Raw genomic sequence first — 21,505 nt, forward strand, 5'->3', positions numbered from 1 at the left:
TGGCCAAAACAGTATGGTATTGGCACAAAAATAGACACAAAGATCAAAGAAAAAGAATAGAAAACCCAGAAATGAACCCACAACTATATGGCCGATTAATCTTAAAAAAGTAGGAAAGAATATCCAATGGGAAAAAGACAGTCTCTTCAACAAATGGTGTTGGGAAAATTGGATAGCAACACACAAAAGAAACTGGACTAATTTCTTACACCATACCCTAAATTCAAAATAGATTACAGGGGCGCCTGGGTGGCTCAGTTGGTTGAGCGTCCGACTTCGGCCCAGGTCATGATCTCACAGTTTGTGGGTTCAAGCCCCACATCAGGCTCTGTGCTGATGGCTCAGAGCCTGGAGCCCAGAGCCTGCTTCGGATTCTGTGTCTCCCTCACTCTCTGCCCCTCCCCCGCTCACGCTCTCTCTCTCTCTCTCTCCTTCAAAAATAAACGTTAAAAAAAATGCATTAAAGACATAAATATTAGACATGAAACCATTAAAATCCTACAGAAGAACACAGACAATAACCTCCTTGTCATCGGCTGTAGCAATTTTTCTAGATATGCCTCCTGAGGCAAGGGAAACAAAAGCAAACATAAATTACTGGGACTACATCAAAAGAAAAAGCTTCCGCACCACAAAAGAAACAATCAACAAAATTAAACGGCAACCTACTGAATGAGAGAAGATATCTGCAAATGACACATCCTATAAAGAGTTAGTATCTAAAATATATAGAACTTACAAAACTCAACACCCAAAAAACAAATAATCCAATTAAAAATGTGAAGAACAGACATTTTTCCAAAGAACACATACAGATGGGCAACAGACACATGAAAAGATGCTCATCATCACTTATCATCAGGGAAATGCAAACCAAAACTACAATCAGATATCACTGTATACCTGTCCGAATGGCTAAAATCAAAAACACAAGAAACAACAGGTGTTGGTGAGGATGTGAAGAAAAAGGAACCCTCTTGCACTGTTTGTGGGAAGGTACACTAGTGCAGCCACTGTGTAAAACACTATGGAGGTTCCTCAAAAATAGAAGTTACCTAAAAATAGAAATACCTACAATCCAGCAATCACACTACTAAGCATTTACCCAAAGAATACAAAAATACTAATTTAAAGGGATACATGCACCCCAAAGCTTACAGCAGCATTTTCTACAATAGTCAAATTATGGAAACAGCCCAAATATCCATCGAATGATGAATGGATACACACACACACACACACACACACACACACACACACTCACACACACGGAATATTAGTCAACCATAAAAAAGAATGAAATCTTGCCATATGCAACAATATGGATGGAACTAGAGAGTATTATGTTAAGTGAAATATGTCAGTGAGAGAAAGACAAATACCGTATGATTTCACTTATACGTAGAATTTAAGACACAAAACAAATGGGGATGGGGAAAAAAAGAGAGAGACAAAGAAAGAAACAGACTCTTAACTATAGAGAACAAACTGATGGTTATCAGAGGGGAGGTGGGTGGGAGGATAGGGTTAAATGGGTAATGGGCATTAATGAGTGCACTTGTGATGAGCACAGGGTGTTGTATGTTAAGTGTTGAATCACTAAATTGTATACCTGAACTAGTATTACACTGTATGTTAACTGGAATTTAAATAAAAACTTAAAATCACAAAAATAAAATGTTAAAATCAAAAGTTTTAGAAATACAATGGTTAGTATCCTAAACCATCTTTGTTTTGGAGCATATAGTATTTAATGAGAAACCCAAGCTAATTCACACTCATGCTTCTCAATTATTATCAACCTTAGTTCTTACACAAAAAGTTTCTTTTGTCTAGGTTTGTGACTTAAGCTGAATATTGTCAAATATTTAAATGAGAAGTCAGCCAAGAAACAACACTCTTGAGTCAGAAAATTCAACAGCATTAAAAAAAAATCAACACTATTTACACTCTCATCAAAACTTTAAATTTGAATAATATTCAAGAAAAGAAATAGTCACGAGAATACAACAGAAATGTTAAAACATAAGCTCCTCTCATTTCTTTTTTAAGAATACAGGATGTAGTTGACAATATTAATACCTAAGGACAGAGCTAAGAGAGTTATGTTCATAAATAAAGTATTAGTAAAAGATTATGACAAAATCTGCACTCAAAAAAGATCTGGGGGCACCTGGGTGGCTGAGTCGGATAAGCCTCTGACTCTTGGTCTTGGCTCAGGTCATAATATTATGGTTCGTGAGATCAATCCCCTCATAGGGGCTCTGTGCTGACAGTACACAGAGGCTCTCCCTCTATCTTTCTGCTCCTCCCCTGCTTGCACACATGTTCTCTCTCTCAAAATAAATAAACATTTTAAAAAAAGATATAGAAATAATAGTATCTAACAAGATAAATTTTTAAAAGACAAACAATAAAGCAACACTTAAGTCTAAAGAAAAAAATACAAAATCAAGGATGTGGAGAGCCGTGGTTCAAGGTCAACATGTGAAAAAAGAAAATTTATGATTGTAAGTTAACATGAAAATATTATGTTATAGGTACCAAATGTGTCAAAGCAATCTTAAATTGTACTAGTAAGTGTAGTGTCCACAATGGATAAGTGTACCTTTACTGATCAGATCTCTAGCTGAAGTTTATTCTCAGTTCAAGGCACTATTTTCTAAGAATGACACAAACAAGATAGAATTTGTATAAAAGAAAAGAGAGATTAAACATGAATATATTTCACATGGAGAAGAGAAAGGCAATACACTACTAAAGTTTTTAAATATGTGAAGGGTGATCTTGTTAAACGCAATCTCTGCCTCTTGACATTAGAATGAAGACCAATCAGGGGTGCCTGAGTGGCTCAGTTGGTGGGCTGTCCCACTCTTGATTTTGGCTCAGGTCATGATCTTATGGTTCATGGGTTTGAGCCCCATGTCAGGCTCTGTGCTGGCAGCATAGAACCTGCTTGGGATTCATATTCATTCTCTCTCTCTCTCTCTCTCTCTCTCTCTCTCTCTTTCCCTCCCTCCCTCTCTGCCCCTCCCCTGCTCTTTTCCTCTCTCAAAAATAAATAAGCATAAAAAAAAAAAAAGAATGAAGACACATCAAAAAAATCACTACTCAGATTTACTCAACATAACTAGAGATGTGCAGTAACTGAAGAGACTGCCTCATTTTCAAAAACACCAGATCATCCTCCTAGAGAAATGTAGTGTACCTTCCTGCATTAGATAAGTGTGGGTTAGAGGACTGCTTAGATCTCTTTCATTTCTAAAAACAGCATAGCACAGGACTAGTATAAGGTCTAGGGCTAGACTGACTATGTAGGTTCAAAGTTCAAAGTTTAGTTTCACCATTTTCAAGCATGTGAGCCCAGAGAAGGTACTTAGTAGTTCTTGATCTTACTTTTTTAATTTGTAAAATAGGGGTAATACCACCAGTTTTATGTAAGGAGCTTAGAAAAGTCCTGGAACAAAGCAAAGGGTCAAAAAATCTACCTGTTTTTATTTTTGCATCCAACAGATACTTAGCAAGTACCTTCTATGTGTGGACACTGATTTAGCAAAGTTTTAAGAGGGTTTATAACTAAGTTTTTATTCTTGCGACAGTGACATAAATACATGACATGAAAGGTCACAATAAGATACACAAAAAGGTGAATAAAAAGAATAAAAAGTGATGCTTGCTGTTTTTAAAAGTGTGGTCAAGAAAGGATATTCTGATAAGGCAACATTTGAAAAACACACAAATATTATGAGAAGACAATACTTCAGTGAAAAGTATTTTGAGGTAACAACAAGCAGTCCAACCAGGCTGGAAGAGTTAAGGAGGTAAGAAAAGCAAAAGGCCAGATCCTATAGGGGCCTTCCAGTACTGTTAAGGACATCAAATCCCCTTGAACTCTCATAAATACAGATGCAGAGACCTGAATAAGCCAATCTGTACCACTACATGACAATATTCTATCCATCACATTAAATAGCAAAGAAGCACCCAAAATACTTAGTAATTCTAGAAGTACCTATTATTTAGTCTGAAATAAAAAATAGCTGGCAAAAGTGAAATTTTCTTGAATTCAAGGAAAAGAATATCTTGCCATAATTCTTCTATTATCTCATACTGAAAAGAATACAAGCAAGTGAACTGAAGATGAGAAATCTGTTACCTAAAAAATAACAGAATAGAAAAGAGATCATGTATTTACAGGGGAACAAATCTAATAAACAAGAACGATATTACTTGTGAAGAACTAAAACTGTCATTGCAAGGTTTAGCATTTAAAACTATATAAAGTATACAGTGTGTGTATTTAAAACCCACATATAAAAGTTGACTTTTATAAAAGAATTGCAGAATGTTCTTACAGGATAATGAACATGAAAAATACCAAGTAATAATTACTCAGTGCTTATTGTGGATGAAGAACTATGCTCAGTACCTAAGTATTTGATATGTATCATATAATTCTTTCAAAGTAAAAGCTTAGTGAGTTTAAACTTTGCCCAAAGTCAAAGCTCATAAGTGAGAGGACTGAAATTCAGGTCTTAAAAGCTTGAGTTCTTAACCACCGGGTAATAGCACGTCTCCTTTTAGTCACAGACTCTTACATATTTTATTCATTCAGCAAAATATTTTTTACCTTGCAGGAATTGGCTTATCCTATATAACTGCTAAGTTTTCAGTAAATTGGATTACCACATTTAGACTTCAGTGCTCTATGTAAATGCAAGCTACTTATCAATGCTACCTACCATATTCTTAAATTAAAAATGCAAGGCGCAAGTAATCACCAAAAAATTTCACAAAGGGCACAATTTAAAATATGCCTCTTGTATTCTGTTAAGTTATAAAGTTTTGGTGGTTCAAATTCAAATTCTTTCAAAAACTAGATAGTTATTATATACAGCCTCATTCAATATAAATCACCTTAGAGCTGGGATATTTCTAAAAGACTTTAAAAAAGTCATTTAAAAGGCTGTTGCTTCAGCCCTTTTACATCTTAACAAAATGTTAAGCATTCTAAAGAAATTTTTTATCTACCTTAAAGGGTGTAAGATAATTTAAAAGATTACTTAGTAATAAAAAAACAATGAGCCCAGGGGCACCTGTCTGGCTCAGTTGGCAGAGCATGCAAATCTTGATCTCAGAGTCTGTTGAATTCCAGCCCCACATGTGGCATAGAGATTACTTTAAAAAAAACCAACAACAACCCAGTGAGCCTAATAATGTTTGCAACATAAACTGTGGGAAATAATACATTCAAACTACAAATTTAAACAAATGACTTTGGCTGGAATTTTGAACAGTCCTTCAAAGAAAAGCATTATGGTACTATAGAATCAAGACTTGACCAAACATCAAGAAATCTGACTTTCAATCTCCTTTAGCAAGTCATTTCACCTCTCTAGGCTTTCAGTTTTTTCATCCATAAAAGAGAGAGTATTAAATGACAATGCAATTGAAAGGCCATCGTAGCTCTATAATTTCATTTACATGAGAATTTTCATGTTGGGTTAAGGTAATTAACAAAATAGACTTGTTCATATTCTTGAAATGTTTTTTCAGGAATCAATGTTTCAAAGCTAAAACTGATAAAGACTGTATTACCTTAAGTTCAGCAACTTGTGATGAGATATGCCACATAAGGCTCTCACTTAGGAACTTCATACCGTATGGGCCTAGTAGTTCTGATAACGACCTCATTTCTGAAAGGAAATGTAATTAATTTTACACTCTGATAGAGCAAATACTTTAAGAAAATGAATATTAACATTTTGGAATGTTCCATCATAGAAGCAAATTATTAATGCAAAAATCTCTAGTCTCTAGAATAAAAAGGAACACAAATGCAAAGGTAAGTCTAAGATATAATGTATGATTATGCATTGAATGAACGTAACTGAATGAAAATAGTTGTAACAATGAAAAGCCAAAAGAATCAAGGTTTCTTCACTCCATTAAACATGTCATAGGTTTTATTCACCTGATATGTCAGAATATTCCTCTGCATTGAATGTTAATTCATTTTCTGTAGGTAAATTCACAAATGCTTTCATTGCAGGGAAATAAGCTATATGACCATTGCTGACTTGTCTTAACAAAGTTTCCAAATACCTAGGAAGAAAAAGTAAATTTATAACCGGGAGAAATTAATTCAAAGTTTATGGTATTATTCAAATTATGGTATACATTCCTGCATTAAGATGACTGATGACACAAATGAGCACTTACTGATAAAAAATAACTTTCCTAAGCATTTCACCACAAAGAAACTTTGTATCAATCCAAATTTCTAAATGTGCTCCTTACCAATTTGTGTATAGACTTGTAATGGTTGGTTCTCCATGACTGTCTAAATGTTGTGTTTGCTGAAGAAGAACATTATTAAACACTCTTGTAATATCAATTTGCACATAGTTTTCTATCGACTGTAGTACAGTCATGTATGCTCTTACACTTGTTAGAAGCTCTGATGGTTTTGCAATTTCCTGTGTGGCTTGATTATACATAGTCATTCCAACAATTGACCTGGGTAAGGGAGGGAATAAGAAATGAACTTTTCCATTTATGTACACAGGCCATTCAACCTACTGATCTCTAATATTAAGTATGCAATAAAATTAATTTTAACATACTAATTGTTACAAAGTAATGAAATTATTATCTTCCCAAGAAACCATCTTAAAAAAGAATGAACACCAAAAAGCTACAATAAGGTAGAATTAGGATTTTAAAAATTCTAAGGACATCAAAAATAACAATGAATTAAGGATAAAGAGGGTCTTAAAAAATTCCTTTAATAGGACTCACTGTCTCTAGCAAGCACACTGGACTATTTAATCCATAGCTCAAACTCATCTGGCACAGTTATGTGCTAGTATTTTCTTAGGCTTTATATCAATCACCCTCATGTTTAAAACCTTGCAATGTATCAAAAATAAATAAAAACATTTAAAAATTAAAAAAAAAATAAAATAATAAAAAAAAATAAAGCCCTGCAATGTAGTTACTACCACCACCACCTCACAGATAAAAAGAAACTAAGGCTCAGAACTGAAGTCAACTGAATACAGTCACTTTGTTTGGAAGTAGTGTGCCTAGGCTTTGAACCCACAACTGCCTTAGTGCTGCCCTTCAACAAAATGCATGACAGTTAAAACAAGGCAACAAACAAAAAACTTTATTGTTCTTTAATCGTTCACAGCACGTGAAACACAGTTCTGTTAGGTTTATATCCCAATAAACTATAAAAGCTTAAAAAGAAACACAGATTTTGAAAATACTTTCCCTTCTGATCTTTTCCTACATTGGCCACCCCTATTTTACCATCTTTAAAACTCCTTGAGCATTGGATTTATAAAGATCTTAGACTTATTTATTTGTAAGGAGAAATCCTTAAAGACAATGACAAACCCCATCGATAGAAAACAATCCCAGAAAACAAGGATTCAAGGCAATAATTGCTATCCTTGTATATAACCCCTGAAGTCCTAAGATTGTGCTCAAGTGATCAGTAAAACCCAACCAACTAACACAGCTATTTGTTTTGGCAAAAAAATCTTTCCCCGTAAACAAGTTTACAGCTTTGCCTTGATCCTGATCACTAAGTGGATGTTTTGTTACAAGAACATGTTTCTCTGAGGAGAACATACTTACAGAAGGAAAACAAGGGAGCTGAAAAGTGAGCTCTATCTTCCACCCACAACTCTACCACCCCGCTGACTAGAGAATAACAAATACCAGAAGCTGTAATGCCCCTTTCGTCTAAATACTATTCTGGGTTTCACTGTGAGGCTGCCTACCTTACTAATTTAGGATAGCAAAAGACAGTCTTTGTTTAACACCTGACTAGGCAAGTGATGACTTAACACACAATTTAGTGCCCACTTATACATTCTCCTATTTTGTTCTCTAATTGTTAAAGTCTTCTCACAAACTATATCTCTCAGCTTTATACTGTTTTATTACTACTCACAGAACTTAATACACTGTCAAGCACATGGCGCAGATACTACTTGTTAATGACTAGAAACCTTTGAAAAAAATCTTTGGCTAAATTTTGGTTTATAAAGTGTTTTAAGGCCTTCAGGAAAAACTTCTCAAATTAATCAATATTTTCTTTAACAAGTATGTAACTTTAGAAACATATATAAGACTTATAAAACTCTAATTAAGATTGAGTGCCTCAAGAGTCTAGAATTCTACTGGCCTAACAGCATACATTTGAATTCAGAAAAAACAAGAGTTGGGGCGCCTGGGTAGCTCAGTCAGTTAAGTGTCCGACTTCGGCTCAGGTCATGATCTTGCAGTTTGTAAGTTCAAGCTCCGCATGGGGCTCTGTACTAACAGCTCAGAGCCTAGAGCCTGCTTCGGATTCTGTGTCTCCCTCTCTCTCTGCCCCTCCCCCAGTCATGTTCTGTCTCTATTTCTCTGTCTCAAAAATAAACAAATGTTAAAAGAAATCTTTAAAAAGATTAAAAAAAAAAAAGAAAAAACAAGTGTTTATCTAGTCCTGATATTTTCAAACATTTGACTGGACCAACTATAAGATATGTAGTTAGCATCACAACTCAGTACATATATACATATACATAGCGAAGAGTTTCATGAAGCAATATTTATATTTACTATATACAGTGCACTGGTTCTTTATTGTTCGTTTGTTTATTCTTCCTTGTTTCTTTTCCTTCCCCTCCCTCTTCTTTCTTTAAATGTTGACTACAACAACCTTCTACACTGATTTCATGACCCTACTTGGTTGCTACCTACCAGCTGAAATACACAGATTTGCTCCAGTCTTCTCATTTTGTTTATACAAAAGCTAAGGCTCACAGAGATTAACTGCTTTGTCCAATGTTACAACTAGTTAATAACAAGTATGAGACAAGAATCTGCATAACATAATTCCTAGTTCACTATTCTTTATACTTCCCCATTCATTATTCTTGACACTACATCAGTTCTAATACTTTTCCTCATAAAAGGAAACACCATATACATATGAAGACTATAACAAACCTATTAGCTGAACCAACAAAAAGTTCATATTCTCTCTTACTTAGTAAAGCGGATTTCCAGATGAGATGTCAAATATTCTCGTGGGGTAAAGGTATGTTCCCAAACTACCATGTTTGGTACATAATTTATAGAGAAACACAACTCAGAAAGTGCAGTGTGCAATTTATCAAGGCTGAAAAAATATTAATAGACAGTAAATAAAATGTTAAACATTTCATCACAGCAATACAAAATTAATTTATAAATATATCAGACCTTATTTGAGAATTACAATTGCAGAATTCAATATTTTTCTTCCCTAAACTGACAAGTTCAAAATCTTTAAAAATATTACTAACATATGAGAGCAATTTTCTAAAGATAGCATCATTCATCTCTTTCTACATTCAGATAATAATGACTTTACTGATTTTATAGACAAGAAAGTTTATTACATGCTCATAAAGACAATCATTTCCAAATCTTGCTATATTTTCGGTATTGGAGGAAGAAAATAGTCTACAAAATGGCAAATAGCTTGTTCAACATAAAAAAGCAAAGTAGTAGGAAATCTACTTTAAACAAATGTTGATCCATTATTGCCCACCAATGCCTACCCTCTAAACAAACACATGGCCCGTAATAATATCTAGTCTGATATACCCACTTTAAAAATGATATATGTTCTAATATGACAACATGCCAAAATAAAGTCTCAGATTATCTGATTTTAAATAAATGTAAAATTACTAGACAGATTTCTAGACAGATTCTTCGCCTTCAGTATTCACTATATAAAGACAAATATTACCTATTACATGAATTTTCTTTAAAAATCTAAAATCTGCATTTTGGAAATTAGCACTACCTACTCAAGTTCACAAAGGTAAAATAACAACAACTAATGGCTGAAAAATGAAGAATTTACAATTACTAGCATTCCTTCAGTACTAATGCCATACTAAAAAATGAAAAAATTCTCCTACTCATAACAAAAAGATATAATAAAAATGGATGGCTTACTTGGTCACTACCAGTCTGTTTTTCCTCATACTCTCAACTCCTGGTTTTTCCCTTTCAGGTTCCCCTTTCTTACCAGTCTGTTTTTTTGACTTTTTATTCACTGCTTGACTAATGGTTTTGGCACAATGCTTGGGTAGCAACTAAATTTAAAAAGAAATGAAAATTTACATGACAACAATTATTTTGAAAACATATGAACTATTTAAGCAAACCTTAGCTGAATCCAGACTATGTAGCACTAAGAACAGAGGTGTAAGTGAGATGTAGATTACCTAGCTAGCTAAAGGAGCTCGCACAACTTGGTAGAAAACAAAAATAGATGAATCTTGTGTGAAGAAAACTTCACAGAGGTTCTATAAAGGCTACAGTTTAAAGGATAAGTAAAAACAAAGTAGGCAAGTAAAGAATGAGAATGTATTACTAGAAGGAAAAAGGTCTATGAAGAATAAACTGTGCGAAGACATGATGTGTTCAGAATTTAATGAGAACTACTAGCTGGTAAAGCATCAAGTGCAGGGTGAAGTAGACAGTCTGAGCTAGCAGGAAGGGACTTGAATACAAAGCTAAAAGTTGGATTTTAAACAGTAAGTAATCCTAAAGATGGGCTAATTTTTAAAAACCTAAAAATGGAGTTTTACAAGAAGAGGTAATGAGATTTACTGAGTTTAACACACACACACACACACACACACACAAAACTGACTAACAGCTTCTTTTCTTGCCTTCATACACAAACATCCTGTCCTTACGGAAACATGTGAATTTTTACCTGGTCACTGAGAGTACACTGTTCTGTGCAAATATCAGTGATGAGATTTCGAGCTTGTTTGGCCATTTCATCCAAGAACATATTACATAAGGAAAGACTGCGATCTCCAATATGATGTCGCTGTCAAAGCAGAATCATAACAACAATAATAAAAGTTATAAGAAAGTGGTTTGAATTAAAATACTTTTTAAATAAACATGGAAAATAAAGTCTGTATAGTAAGGAGTGGGAGTAGGGAATGTTACAGACTGGGGGGGGGTGTGGGGGGGGGGGAACAACTAACCTACCATACTGTATTTACACAGTTGACATAAAGTATTTGGTGATTATACAATGACAATGATTGGAGGGATCTTAGAGGACCAATATTTTCCTTAACACAAAAAATTTAATGTAATTTCCAAGTTTCACACGGTCCTATGCATCCAGTTCTTAAATATTAAACTATCAAAGAAAGGATGTGAAAGAGATTTAGAGTAATATTTTCTAATCTTAAATGATATATATATACACACACACATATATATATACATATCTCAACACAATGAATAACTTTGTAGTGTACCAACAGAAAAAAAAAGCTTAAGTATTTAATTAAAATTGTTAGAAATCAAGTCAGTAAAACAGAAATTCACAAGGCATTCAACTCTCTAAAATCAAACCCATCAACCCAGAAGAGAAAAAAAAAAAAACTGTGCATTTTCTAAACACAACAGGGGAAAAAAAGAACATTGTATTTACTTTTTAGGAGATTAGATATGTATATGTAAACATACACTCACTCAAATCCATCCATCTCTCTCTACAGGATTCTGTATCTTTTTAGTTTTGGTGGATGTCGCAATAATTTAATAGAGTTTTCTTGTCAACGGTAACTAGAATGTTGAGTATATAATGCTATAAAATTTTGCACTACACGTTTGTAGCACTTTACAAAGAGATAAATTTTTGGAAGTTTACCTTACAGATCTTCCATAATTACATAACGAATGTATAATTTACATATACTTCTATGCTAAAATAATGTAATATACAAGAATATAAAAATACTTAAACACATAATGTAACTGTTCCTAGCTCTCTCATGATACCTTAATGTATTTTATTCTAAATGCCCTTTAAAACTTTAACAGGAAGCCAAACTGAACGGTTTGCATCTCCAGGCCAGATAAAATTAAATGTTAGTTCACTTTACTTAAGGAAAGATTTCAAATTATAAACATTTAGGATTTCATTTAACCAAAATCTGACTTTTGAAAGATGAAACATACCCCTTGCTATCATTTACTCCTGAAAAAAGAACATTAAATTAGCACTGTTTCAAATTCACTAGCCTTAATTTAAAATACAAATCTGGTATCACTACTCTCTTCAAGTGGCTCAGAAATGCTGAGACTGGATGGAAAACAAAACAACTAAAGTCTCTTAACATGTCATAGTCTCTCCATGATCTGCTCTCACCCTATTGCTACAGTGCTGAGACAGATTTTAGGAGAACAATGTCAGAAGCAGAGAAACCACATAAGAACACTGTAACAATAATCCAGGAAAAAAGATATGGCTTTGACAAAGACGAGAAGAAGTAGGCGTCTGGATATATATAAAGGTAGAGCCAAAGGCAGAAAAGGCTTTGAACGATGGCAATGGGGTAACATGTGGAGAATCAATAGTTCTATTCTGGACATGTTACATTTCAGATGGTCACAAATACCTAAACTGCAGCAGAATATACAGAAAATCTAGAACTAAAGGCAAAGGTCTGGGCTGGAGATAAAAATTTGGGAGGCATCAGCAATATGCTAAGTGAAATTAGCCCAACACAAAAAGACATACTACATGGTTCCACCTTTATAAACTACCTAGAATATGTAAATTCTTAGAGACAGAAAGTAGACTAGAGGATACCAAGGGTTGAGGGATGAGAAATTACTACTTAATGACACCAAGTTTCTGCTTGGAGTGATAAAAGTTTTGCAAATAGGTAGTGGTGACGGTTGCACAACACAGTGAAAGTAATTAATGCCAATGAGTTGCACATTTGAAAATAATTTAAATGGTACATGCTTATATTATAAAGTTAAATGTTTATTAAAAAAATATTTTTATCACAATTTTTTAAAAGGCAAAAGAAAAAAAAAAAAGAATGGGTATAGAGTCCAAATTGTTGAAGTTAAATCTAAATGCCTGGCTGAGAAATTTTTACTTTCTCTACATGCAATGGAGAACCAATGAGGATTTTTCAAGAAGGAAAGAAGTACTCTGGTGGCATTGTATCAGGTGATCTTAAAGGCAGAAATACTGAAGACAGGAAAACTATTTAGGAGTATATATGAAGAATATTGCAACTTTGAGCTACAACAGTGACAAAAGCAATGGAAAGTAGAAGACGGATTCAAATTCTTGTTTTATACCAGACAAATAAAACTAAGAGGACTTCATGGGTAATTTAATGGGAGGGATGATGGTGAGGAAAATTAATAATGTGTTTTAGGTATAAAGCTTGAAGAAAATATCTATTAAATCTAAAAACTCTATAAAACTATTAAATTTGGTGGTGTTGGTATCCCTGCAGGTAATAATCCTAAAAGGTGTCCCTACTGAATTTCCCTCAGGCTAACCTTTCTCAGAGTCAGTTTCCAATGCATTGCTGGAATACAATCTGCAACCTAATGCTTAGAGACATTAATAACGCTACTGCAATTTGTCGGTTTCTCTTCTCCAAGTTTTGTAGTTCTAAGTAAAGGGACTCAACACTAAGTTAAACTATAAAGAAATGGACCATTTAAGTTTAATATATATTCTTACCACATTTACAAAGTGACATTTCTTCTCTAAAGATTAGAAGAAATACTGAATACATTTTTGATAGATACTTGTTGTTAATAAACTATGGAGTAGTTCAATTATTCAATAACTATGTGTGCCTGCGTGAATGTCTTACAAATACTAGCAAATATTAATTTCGTGTACTACATCTATCATATTAACAAGTCAGTGAAATTCTTCTTTGACATGTTTATGTTTAGTCAGTAATGTGTACATTCAATTTTCAAGTCTTTTCAATAACAATTTGACAGGAAAAGTAGGCATATAAAATCGATAGCTATATATAACTTTACAATAAATATTAATACCTGACCCACCATTTAATAAATGTAATTCCAAGTGACTTTATAACATGTTCTTAGAAATATGTATGTGTATTTATCCATCTATGCAAACAAACATTAACAGCTTTTTTAATCTATTCAAACATTCTTCTGATTTTGCAAAGATAAAGTAGGTAGGAAGCTAGATTAGGTAATTGTGACTTTGTGAAACCCAGCCAGCTACATATTTGTTCTAGTTTACTCTGCATGCCATACAAATCACAGTACTACTCTGAAATTACCTCTTCTGGACATAGTTCATGTGTGCAACTCATAAAATGAGTGCAAAGCAGTGGAAACGCAATTGAGTATCTTGACTGAGAGGGTAACTCCAAACACTGTTGAAACATCTTCTCAAAAGCACGACTATAAAAACTATACAAGGAAACAAAAATTAGATCACAATTTTTGTAGTTAAAAACTTTAATGATATAGTACTTTATTTAACTGGATTCAAGTAAGTGAAAGTTATCAACTGGTAACCTTTATTACCATAAGAGGAGTAGTTATTTTTCCAAAGAGTATCTTTCATACACCAACAATCATTACAGAGTAATAAAAATGTTATTTGTAGAATATCAACAAATTTTAAAATAAACTCAAACAGAAAATAAACCATATCTATGACATATGAATACGACATTCAATTCTCACCTTGCCAAATTTTTATCCAAGCTAAGTCATTATCAATTGCAAGAAACACCATTATTTTATGTACGACTAGGAAAGAAAAACACTGTCAATTAAACAATGACACACCCATCAATTTTAAATTACTTCCAGATTTAGGAGATATTAAACATAAAAGAATATGAGTCCGTAAAATATAGTACATCTTGGAATAGTAAGACAACCAGAAGTAGTGAACATGTCTTTATTTTGGATATAACAGACAAAATAAGAATGTGATAAGAAAAGATGCATAACAATTAATTAAATATGACTACAAATCACAAATTGTAAATACTACTCAAAGTACTTTTACTTCCAAGAAAAGGGAAAAGGACTTTTTAATTGCAGTAGCTTCTTTTACGATAGGAACTTTTCTGTAGTTCAAATATATGTAAACATAAAATGCTCCATTTTCTTTTCAAGCCCAACAATAGTACAGGGTTCCAAATAATCTTAAAATTTTTGCATATCTAACATATGATATATTGTGTTTCAGTGATATACTGTGTTTCTAGAGTTCCTTTAAGAGATCTCTCATGCCTTCCGTCTGGTGATTTCTATTTCTTCTGCAATACTGCTAATTAAAGCTATCCTAACAAACTGCCAAAATCAGTGTGGACTGAGTTTTCTTCCAAAATAAAACCAATGAGAAACTATTCATAATGACAGCTTTTCAATACATAGAAATGGCTATCACTATCCACTGAGATTATCTCAGCATTGTAGAAATAAAGGGACATAATACTGGGTTATTCCAATCAGCCTCCCTACAGGAAAAAAGGCCAAGAAGCAGATATAGAGTTGATACTGTACACCTTTGGTGCCAGAATACTTGAGTTTAAATCCTGATCCCACTGTTTATTAGTTTGATCATAATGAAGTCCCCTTATTCATTCAAGCATTTATTAAGTACTTACTATGTTAGACATTAAGAAAATAAAAACATGACCTTACTTCAAGAATCACATTTATGTGGGGAGAAAGGGGAAAAAAAATGTAAACTGCTAAATTTAACTAAAGAGGCTACGATAGGAGCAAAGGAGAACAGAGAACAATGGAGGGAGTAGTAGTCACTACATCATCATTATATTAATATCTAATTTAATACAGCAGAGCGAAATTACTTGCTATTTACTTCCCAACATTTGCTCTATTTGACCTTGATTCACAAGTTTTTTTTTCCTTAGTCACTACATCATCATTATATTAATATCTAATTTAATACAGCAGAGCAAAATTACTTGCTATTTACTTCCCAACATTTGCTCTATTTGACCTTGATTCACAAGGTTTTTTTTCTTAATCTTAATCTAAAGAGGGCCTTAAGGCAATCTGACATGACAGTTTCTTACAACCTCAAAAAATATATAAAAATAAATTTACAACAGTAAGAGTTCCTCTAATAGAGAATAAAAAAAAAAAAGACATAAAATCTCTACTTTGTAAACTTCCTTTTGTTAACAAGTTGTCAACTATTCCCTTTATAATCTCTTTTTTTAAAGATTTTATTTTTAAGTTATCTCTACACCTAACGTGGGGCTCAAATACACAACCTCAAGATCAAGATTCGCATGCTCCAACTGAGCCAGCCAGGCACCCCATTCCCTTTATTCTTAAGAGTTTATTACTGAATAGTCTCAAGGACTACACTAATATAAAAACAATCAACAAAGATATATTTGGATACTAAAAATTTCAAATTCTGATTTGAAAAAAAATTACCACATACCAAAATATGGAGAGATCTGATGTTTCCACCAACATTTCCACCAAGGAATCTACCATTTTTGTATGAAAAATTATCGTATTCATCATCTTTCCAAGTTCTCTGTGATCTGCAAGGCTAAGTGAAGCCTTGGAAACACTAGTATATGCCTGTGAAAATACAGCAAAAAAAAAAAGTCGTTTAAGCATGGACCAATGATTTTAACCTTGACATTCTACAGGGGGGATAAAAACACTATTGAAAAATTTTTTAATGTTTATTTTGACACTATATTAATAACATCACCTTTTTAAAATTGTCAACAGTGACTCACACTTGAAATCCCTATTAAAAATTTCTTCAGATAAACTCAAATACTACTGCCAATAAAACAAAACCTAATATATGCGTCATTCATCTTGAACCCCAAAGGAACTACCATTATAATATCAAAAGTATAAAACAGTGAATTGTCAAGTTAACCCTACCAAAAGGTATTTTCAGTCCAGCTTGAAAGAAAGCATACATGGGAAACATTCAGATGAAAATAAGTATGGTACATGTTGATTCATTGAGGTTTTAGACTATACTGAATCATTAAAAACCAGATAACACATTGTACTAATTGATGGATTCTAGAAAAAAACTGAAGATAGTAAAAATTAGTGTAGGTTGGCTAATAAGGTGATATAACTTAACCAAATCCATCAGTATAGGTTTATAGGGAAAGAAACTCGACTATAAAGGTACCAAATCAAAGAACAAAATCCTGTCAGTGGATAGTGGGCATTCCAGAAAGGCATAGGACAAGAATAGAAGGGGTATCTACAGAATAAACACTGTTCACTATGGCTACAGTTAAAATGAAAAGAGGAAAAAGAAAATGGTGTCAGAAGAGAGTCAATCATATCTTGCAGACCCCTGTATACCATGTTAAAGAATTTAAACCTTTTGGTGAACCAAAGGTTCTGTGTGGTGGTCAATTACTATTTCAGAAAGATTGCTCTATGTAGTGGGGGAGTCGAGAGAAGAACTGGGGGACAGGTGGACAGAAAAGGACCAGGAGAGGAGGCAGAGATCTATCAGGAGGCAGTGGTACAATAATCCAGACAGGATTATGATGCTCTGATCCACAATGGTGGCAATTTAAAAGAGTTAAGTCTGGGAAATGACTAGATGTGGGCAACAGAAAAATTATGAATGATGGCCAGGGTGCTTGCTTTGGGGAGATACTCCTTCAAGGATCTCATATGTACCTACACATGTTGCATATGCCAAGAATGAAAGACCCAGAGCACTCATTCTCAGGCCATTTCTCAAGACTGTATCTGCAGCTGCCAAATTTGAGGAATGGTAATATCTCCCTCTGAACCAAAGAGTAAGTATGCTTACTGTTAATAAAATGGAGGGTTCATCAAACTCAGTGTTCCTTAACTGTAACACAAACATACTGTATACATAGTACTCATCTGTGTTCGTCTGGTCCCCCCAGCGTGGGTCATGAAAGCAAGTGAGAAAAATGATATATATTTGTTGATGCTCATGGTGCTTCCTGTGCAATGAATAGCTAAGTCCTTTGTCTCTGACCCAGGGGACCCATGTCTTCTGCCAGTTTCCATGAAACATTAAGAGACTAAATAATTACTTTCCTTGTAAATCAGATAAAAATCAAATCTCAGCCCCTACAATGGCAAGGGGTCCATCAAGGATGGTTACCGTTCACTAAGAAAGCAGTTTTATATTCTGTCATTTTTGAATGGATAAAGAATAATAAGAGCAATATTCTGATGGCAAAGTATACTCAGATATTTATTATAAACTAAGTTTAAATGAAGTTTAATTACCTTTAATCAGCTTTAGAGTAAAAAGAGGAACCACTGTTGTGGCCATGAGGTCACTAAAGACTTCCATTAATTGACACTCATTTAAAAATTCTGAACTAAAGCATCACTGTGAAAATAACTTCAGAGGAAATGGATGGTGACAAAATGATAATTTAAAAGACATTTGAAAAAAAAAATTTAAAAAAAAGACTCATTTGAAATACTTGCCAACAAGGGATACAGGAGTACTGATGCATAGGGGCACTTGTACCCCAATGTTTATAGCAGCACTCTCAACAATAGCCAAATTGTGGAAAGAGCCTAAATGTCCATCAACTGATGAATGGATACAGAAATTGTGGTTTATATACACAATGGAATACTACGTGGCGATGAGAAAGAATGAAATATGGCCTTTTGTAGCAACGTGGATGGAACTGGAGAGTGTGATGCTAAGTGAAATACGCCATACAGAGAAAGACAGATACCATATGGTTTCACTCTTATGTGGATCCTGAGAAACTTAACAGAAACCCATGGGGGAGGGGAAGGAAAAAAGAAAAAAAAAGAGGTTAGAGTGGGAGAGAGCCAAAGCATAAGAGACTCTTAAGGACTGAGAACAAACTGAGGGTTGATTGGGGGGGGGGGGGGGGGGAGGGTCGGTGATGGGTATTGAAGAGGGCATCTTTTGGGATGAGCACTGGGTGTTGTATGGAAACCAATTTGACAATAAATTTCATATATTAAAAAAAATGAAATACTTGCCAACAACGAAAGGAGAAGGTTATTTAAAAAAAAAAAAGGCTTAAATAAGATATGAACAACCCAAGTAAATTTGAAGACAGAGGGAAGAAGACAAATGAGAAAATAACTGAAGATGCTTTAAGAGACTACTGAATACACAGGGGAACAAGATGCCTTAGGAAACAGGAAAAAAATGACAAAGAATACATGGAGAGAGAAAGTACTCTTCTTTAAAGATTAGAAAAAAAGAGAAATCAAAATGACCTGTAAGAGACCAATGACCTTAGAATCAAAATTGCATAGGACTCCAGTGAAGGCATAAAACTATAAAATTCTCCCAACTGCTTATCCTTCAAGCCCTGCTCTACTCAAGAATTACTGATATTGGGGCACCTGGGTAGCTCAGTTGGTCAAGGTCTGACTTCGGCTCAGGTCATGATCTCGCAGCCCGTGAGTTCGAGCCCCCGCACCTGCTTCAGATTCTGTGTCTCCCTCTCTCTGCCCTGCCCCTACTCATGCTTTGTCTCTCAAAAATAAACATTAAAAAAAAAAAAAAGAATTACTGATATCTACAGAATGCTACACCTCTCTCTGGTCCTATGCTTATAGTTAACCCTTATCCTTCTACCTGATCATTGATCAGTCAGATCATTCAGATCTCTTGTGAAGATCTGTTCCTTCTTGTAGTAATACTTAACACTAAGAAGTCTCTTTACTTGCCCTTTCCTCACTGGTTGCCCTTTTCCTGTGTAAACTATTGTCCTATTCAATTTCTACCCATCTTTCAATGTCTGGACAAAATGATGCTTTCTCTATAAAGTCATTACTACCAATTCCCACTTGGAAAAAGCTTTCTCCCTTTTAAGAAAACTGTACTTAATAATAATCATACCCTATCGGCGGCTTCTTTTAAGTTAATCTTTTAGATTTTCAACTGCTATTTAATTTTTCCGTATCTGTTATGCCTGTCTCCACAGCCAGATTAATAACATCATCAAAAGAGGATCTGTACTCCTCTACAGATTATATAATACTGCTCAATATTTTATCTCCTGTATCATATGGTCGAGTATGAAGGAGTGGAACCTTTGCTGTTAACCTGTTCTTCATCGTCTACGCAAAACTTCTGGATTCTGGCCACTGCCTCCCAACTTGCACTTTTGCCCTCTTTCCATGGAGAAGACTTCGCTGGCTAAGTTGTATATACCAGTTTCCTTCCTTGGTATGGTATCCCCTACCTACTGTCCCTAAAACTTAAGAGTTATACAGTAGAAAATGACTGCATGTCCTAGTCATGATTATGAGAAACACTATGGGCTGAATTGTGTCCACAAAATAGATATATTGAAGTCATAGTCCCCAGTACCTCAGAAGGTGAACTGATTTGGAAATAGGGTCTTCACAGAGATAATCAAGTTTTTAAAAATGAGGTCATTAGAGTGGGTCATAATCCAATATGACTGGTGTCCTTGTAGAAAGGAAAAATTTGGACCCAGAAATATGCACAGATTATATGAAAAGAGACAGAGAAAATGCCATTAGAGTGACTCATCTACAAGCCAAGAAACATCAAAGATTGCTAGCAAGTCGCCAGAAGCTGGGGAAAAAGAATGAAACAGATTTTCCCTCACTGCTGTCAGAGTCAATCCAGCTAACACCTTAATTTTGGATTTCTAGCCTCCAAAACTATAAAACAATAAATTCCTGTTGTTTAAGCCACCCAACTTTGGGACTCCGTTACGGCAGCCCTAGCAAACTGATAAAAGCAAGACTACAACGCGTGAAAGAATCAAATAGCAGGTGGTATTCTTTTTTTTTCTTTTTTTAATTTTCCTTAACGTTTATTTATTATTGAGAGACAGAGAGCATAAGCATGAGAGGGGCAGAGAGAGAGGGAGATACAGAATCCGAAGCAGGCTCCATGTTCTGAGCTGTCAGCACAGAGCCTGACACAGGCTTGAACCCACAAACCGTGAGATCATGACCTGAGCCGAAGTTGAACGCTTAACCAACTGAGTCACCCAGGTGCCCCAGCAGGTGATATTCTTATAATTATCTCATAAAGATTAAAAAAAAAAAAAATCACACAGGGATGTATCAATTCTACGTTCTTAATGCTTACAACAAATGCTTTATACTCTGCCATATGACCAAACCAAGCTAAATTCTCAAGTGAATCCTTCAGATGAGCAAGCTTAATAATCCTGAAAGTATTTAATAACGAGTAAATTTGAAATGTACCTAAATCTCTTAAGATTTTCTGAACCCAAATGTTGGTTTAGATACTCTCACAAACTGACAGCAAGAGACTTAATACTAAATAGTTCAATTTTTTGACAATGAGTGACTTTCAAAATTTTAAATGTGTATATCCTTTAGCAGAGCAATTTTCACTTCTATTTTTACCTCATATGCTCTACTTCTGTACTTTTCACAACTTTAGTTAAAACAAAGAAATGTTAATCTCTAAACTTCATTTTTAATAGGAAGAAAACAACGTATTATATATGCACATTTAATATTTGCGGTGGTGCTATTTCAAGTCTTCTTTCCGGATCTACCATTACCTAACTCTGCAATCTCAGGCAAGTTACTTAATACCTGTGGTCTCATTTATAAAATCATCTCTAAA

General features: G+C 34.2%; 1 protein-coding gene across 6 annotated transcripts in view; it reads right to left on the reverse strand.

Annotated features, from left to right (window-relative positions):
• Positions 1–21,505, reverse strand: part of NCKAP1 (NCK associated protein 1) — a 111,325-nt gene that overhangs the window by 26,027 nt on the left and 63,793 nt on the right. For all 6 annotated transcript variants that reach the window (XM_043577231.1, XM_043577229.1, XM_043577233.1 and 3 more), the window contains 8 exons: positions 16,331–16,476; positions 14,172–14,304; positions 10,781–10,900; positions 10,012–10,151; positions 9,050–9,181; positions 6,301–6,519; positions 5,975–6,105; positions 5,599–5,696 (listed from right to left, as the gene is read on the reverse strand). In XM_043577231.1, the coding sequence (XP_043433166.1) occupies positions 5,599–5,696; positions 5,975–6,105; positions 6,301–6,519; positions 9,050–9,181; positions 10,012–10,151; positions 10,781–10,900; positions 14,172–14,304; positions 16,331–16,476 (1,119 nt within the window). The remainder of the gene's footprint in view (positions 1–5,598; positions 5,697–5,974; positions 6,106–6,300; positions 6,520–9,049; positions 9,182–10,011; positions 10,152–10,780; positions 10,901–14,171; positions 14,305–16,330; positions 16,477–21,505) is intronic.

Source organism: Prionailurus bengalensis, chromosome C1 (assembly GCF_016509475.1).
Source record: "Prionailurus bengalensis isolate Pbe53 chromosome C1, Fcat_Pben_1.1_paternal_pri, whole genome shotgun sequence".
In the NCBI taxonomy this organism is placed as follows: domain Eukaryota; kingdom Metazoa; phylum Chordata; class Mammalia; order Carnivora; family Felidae; genus Prionailurus; species Prionailurus bengalensis.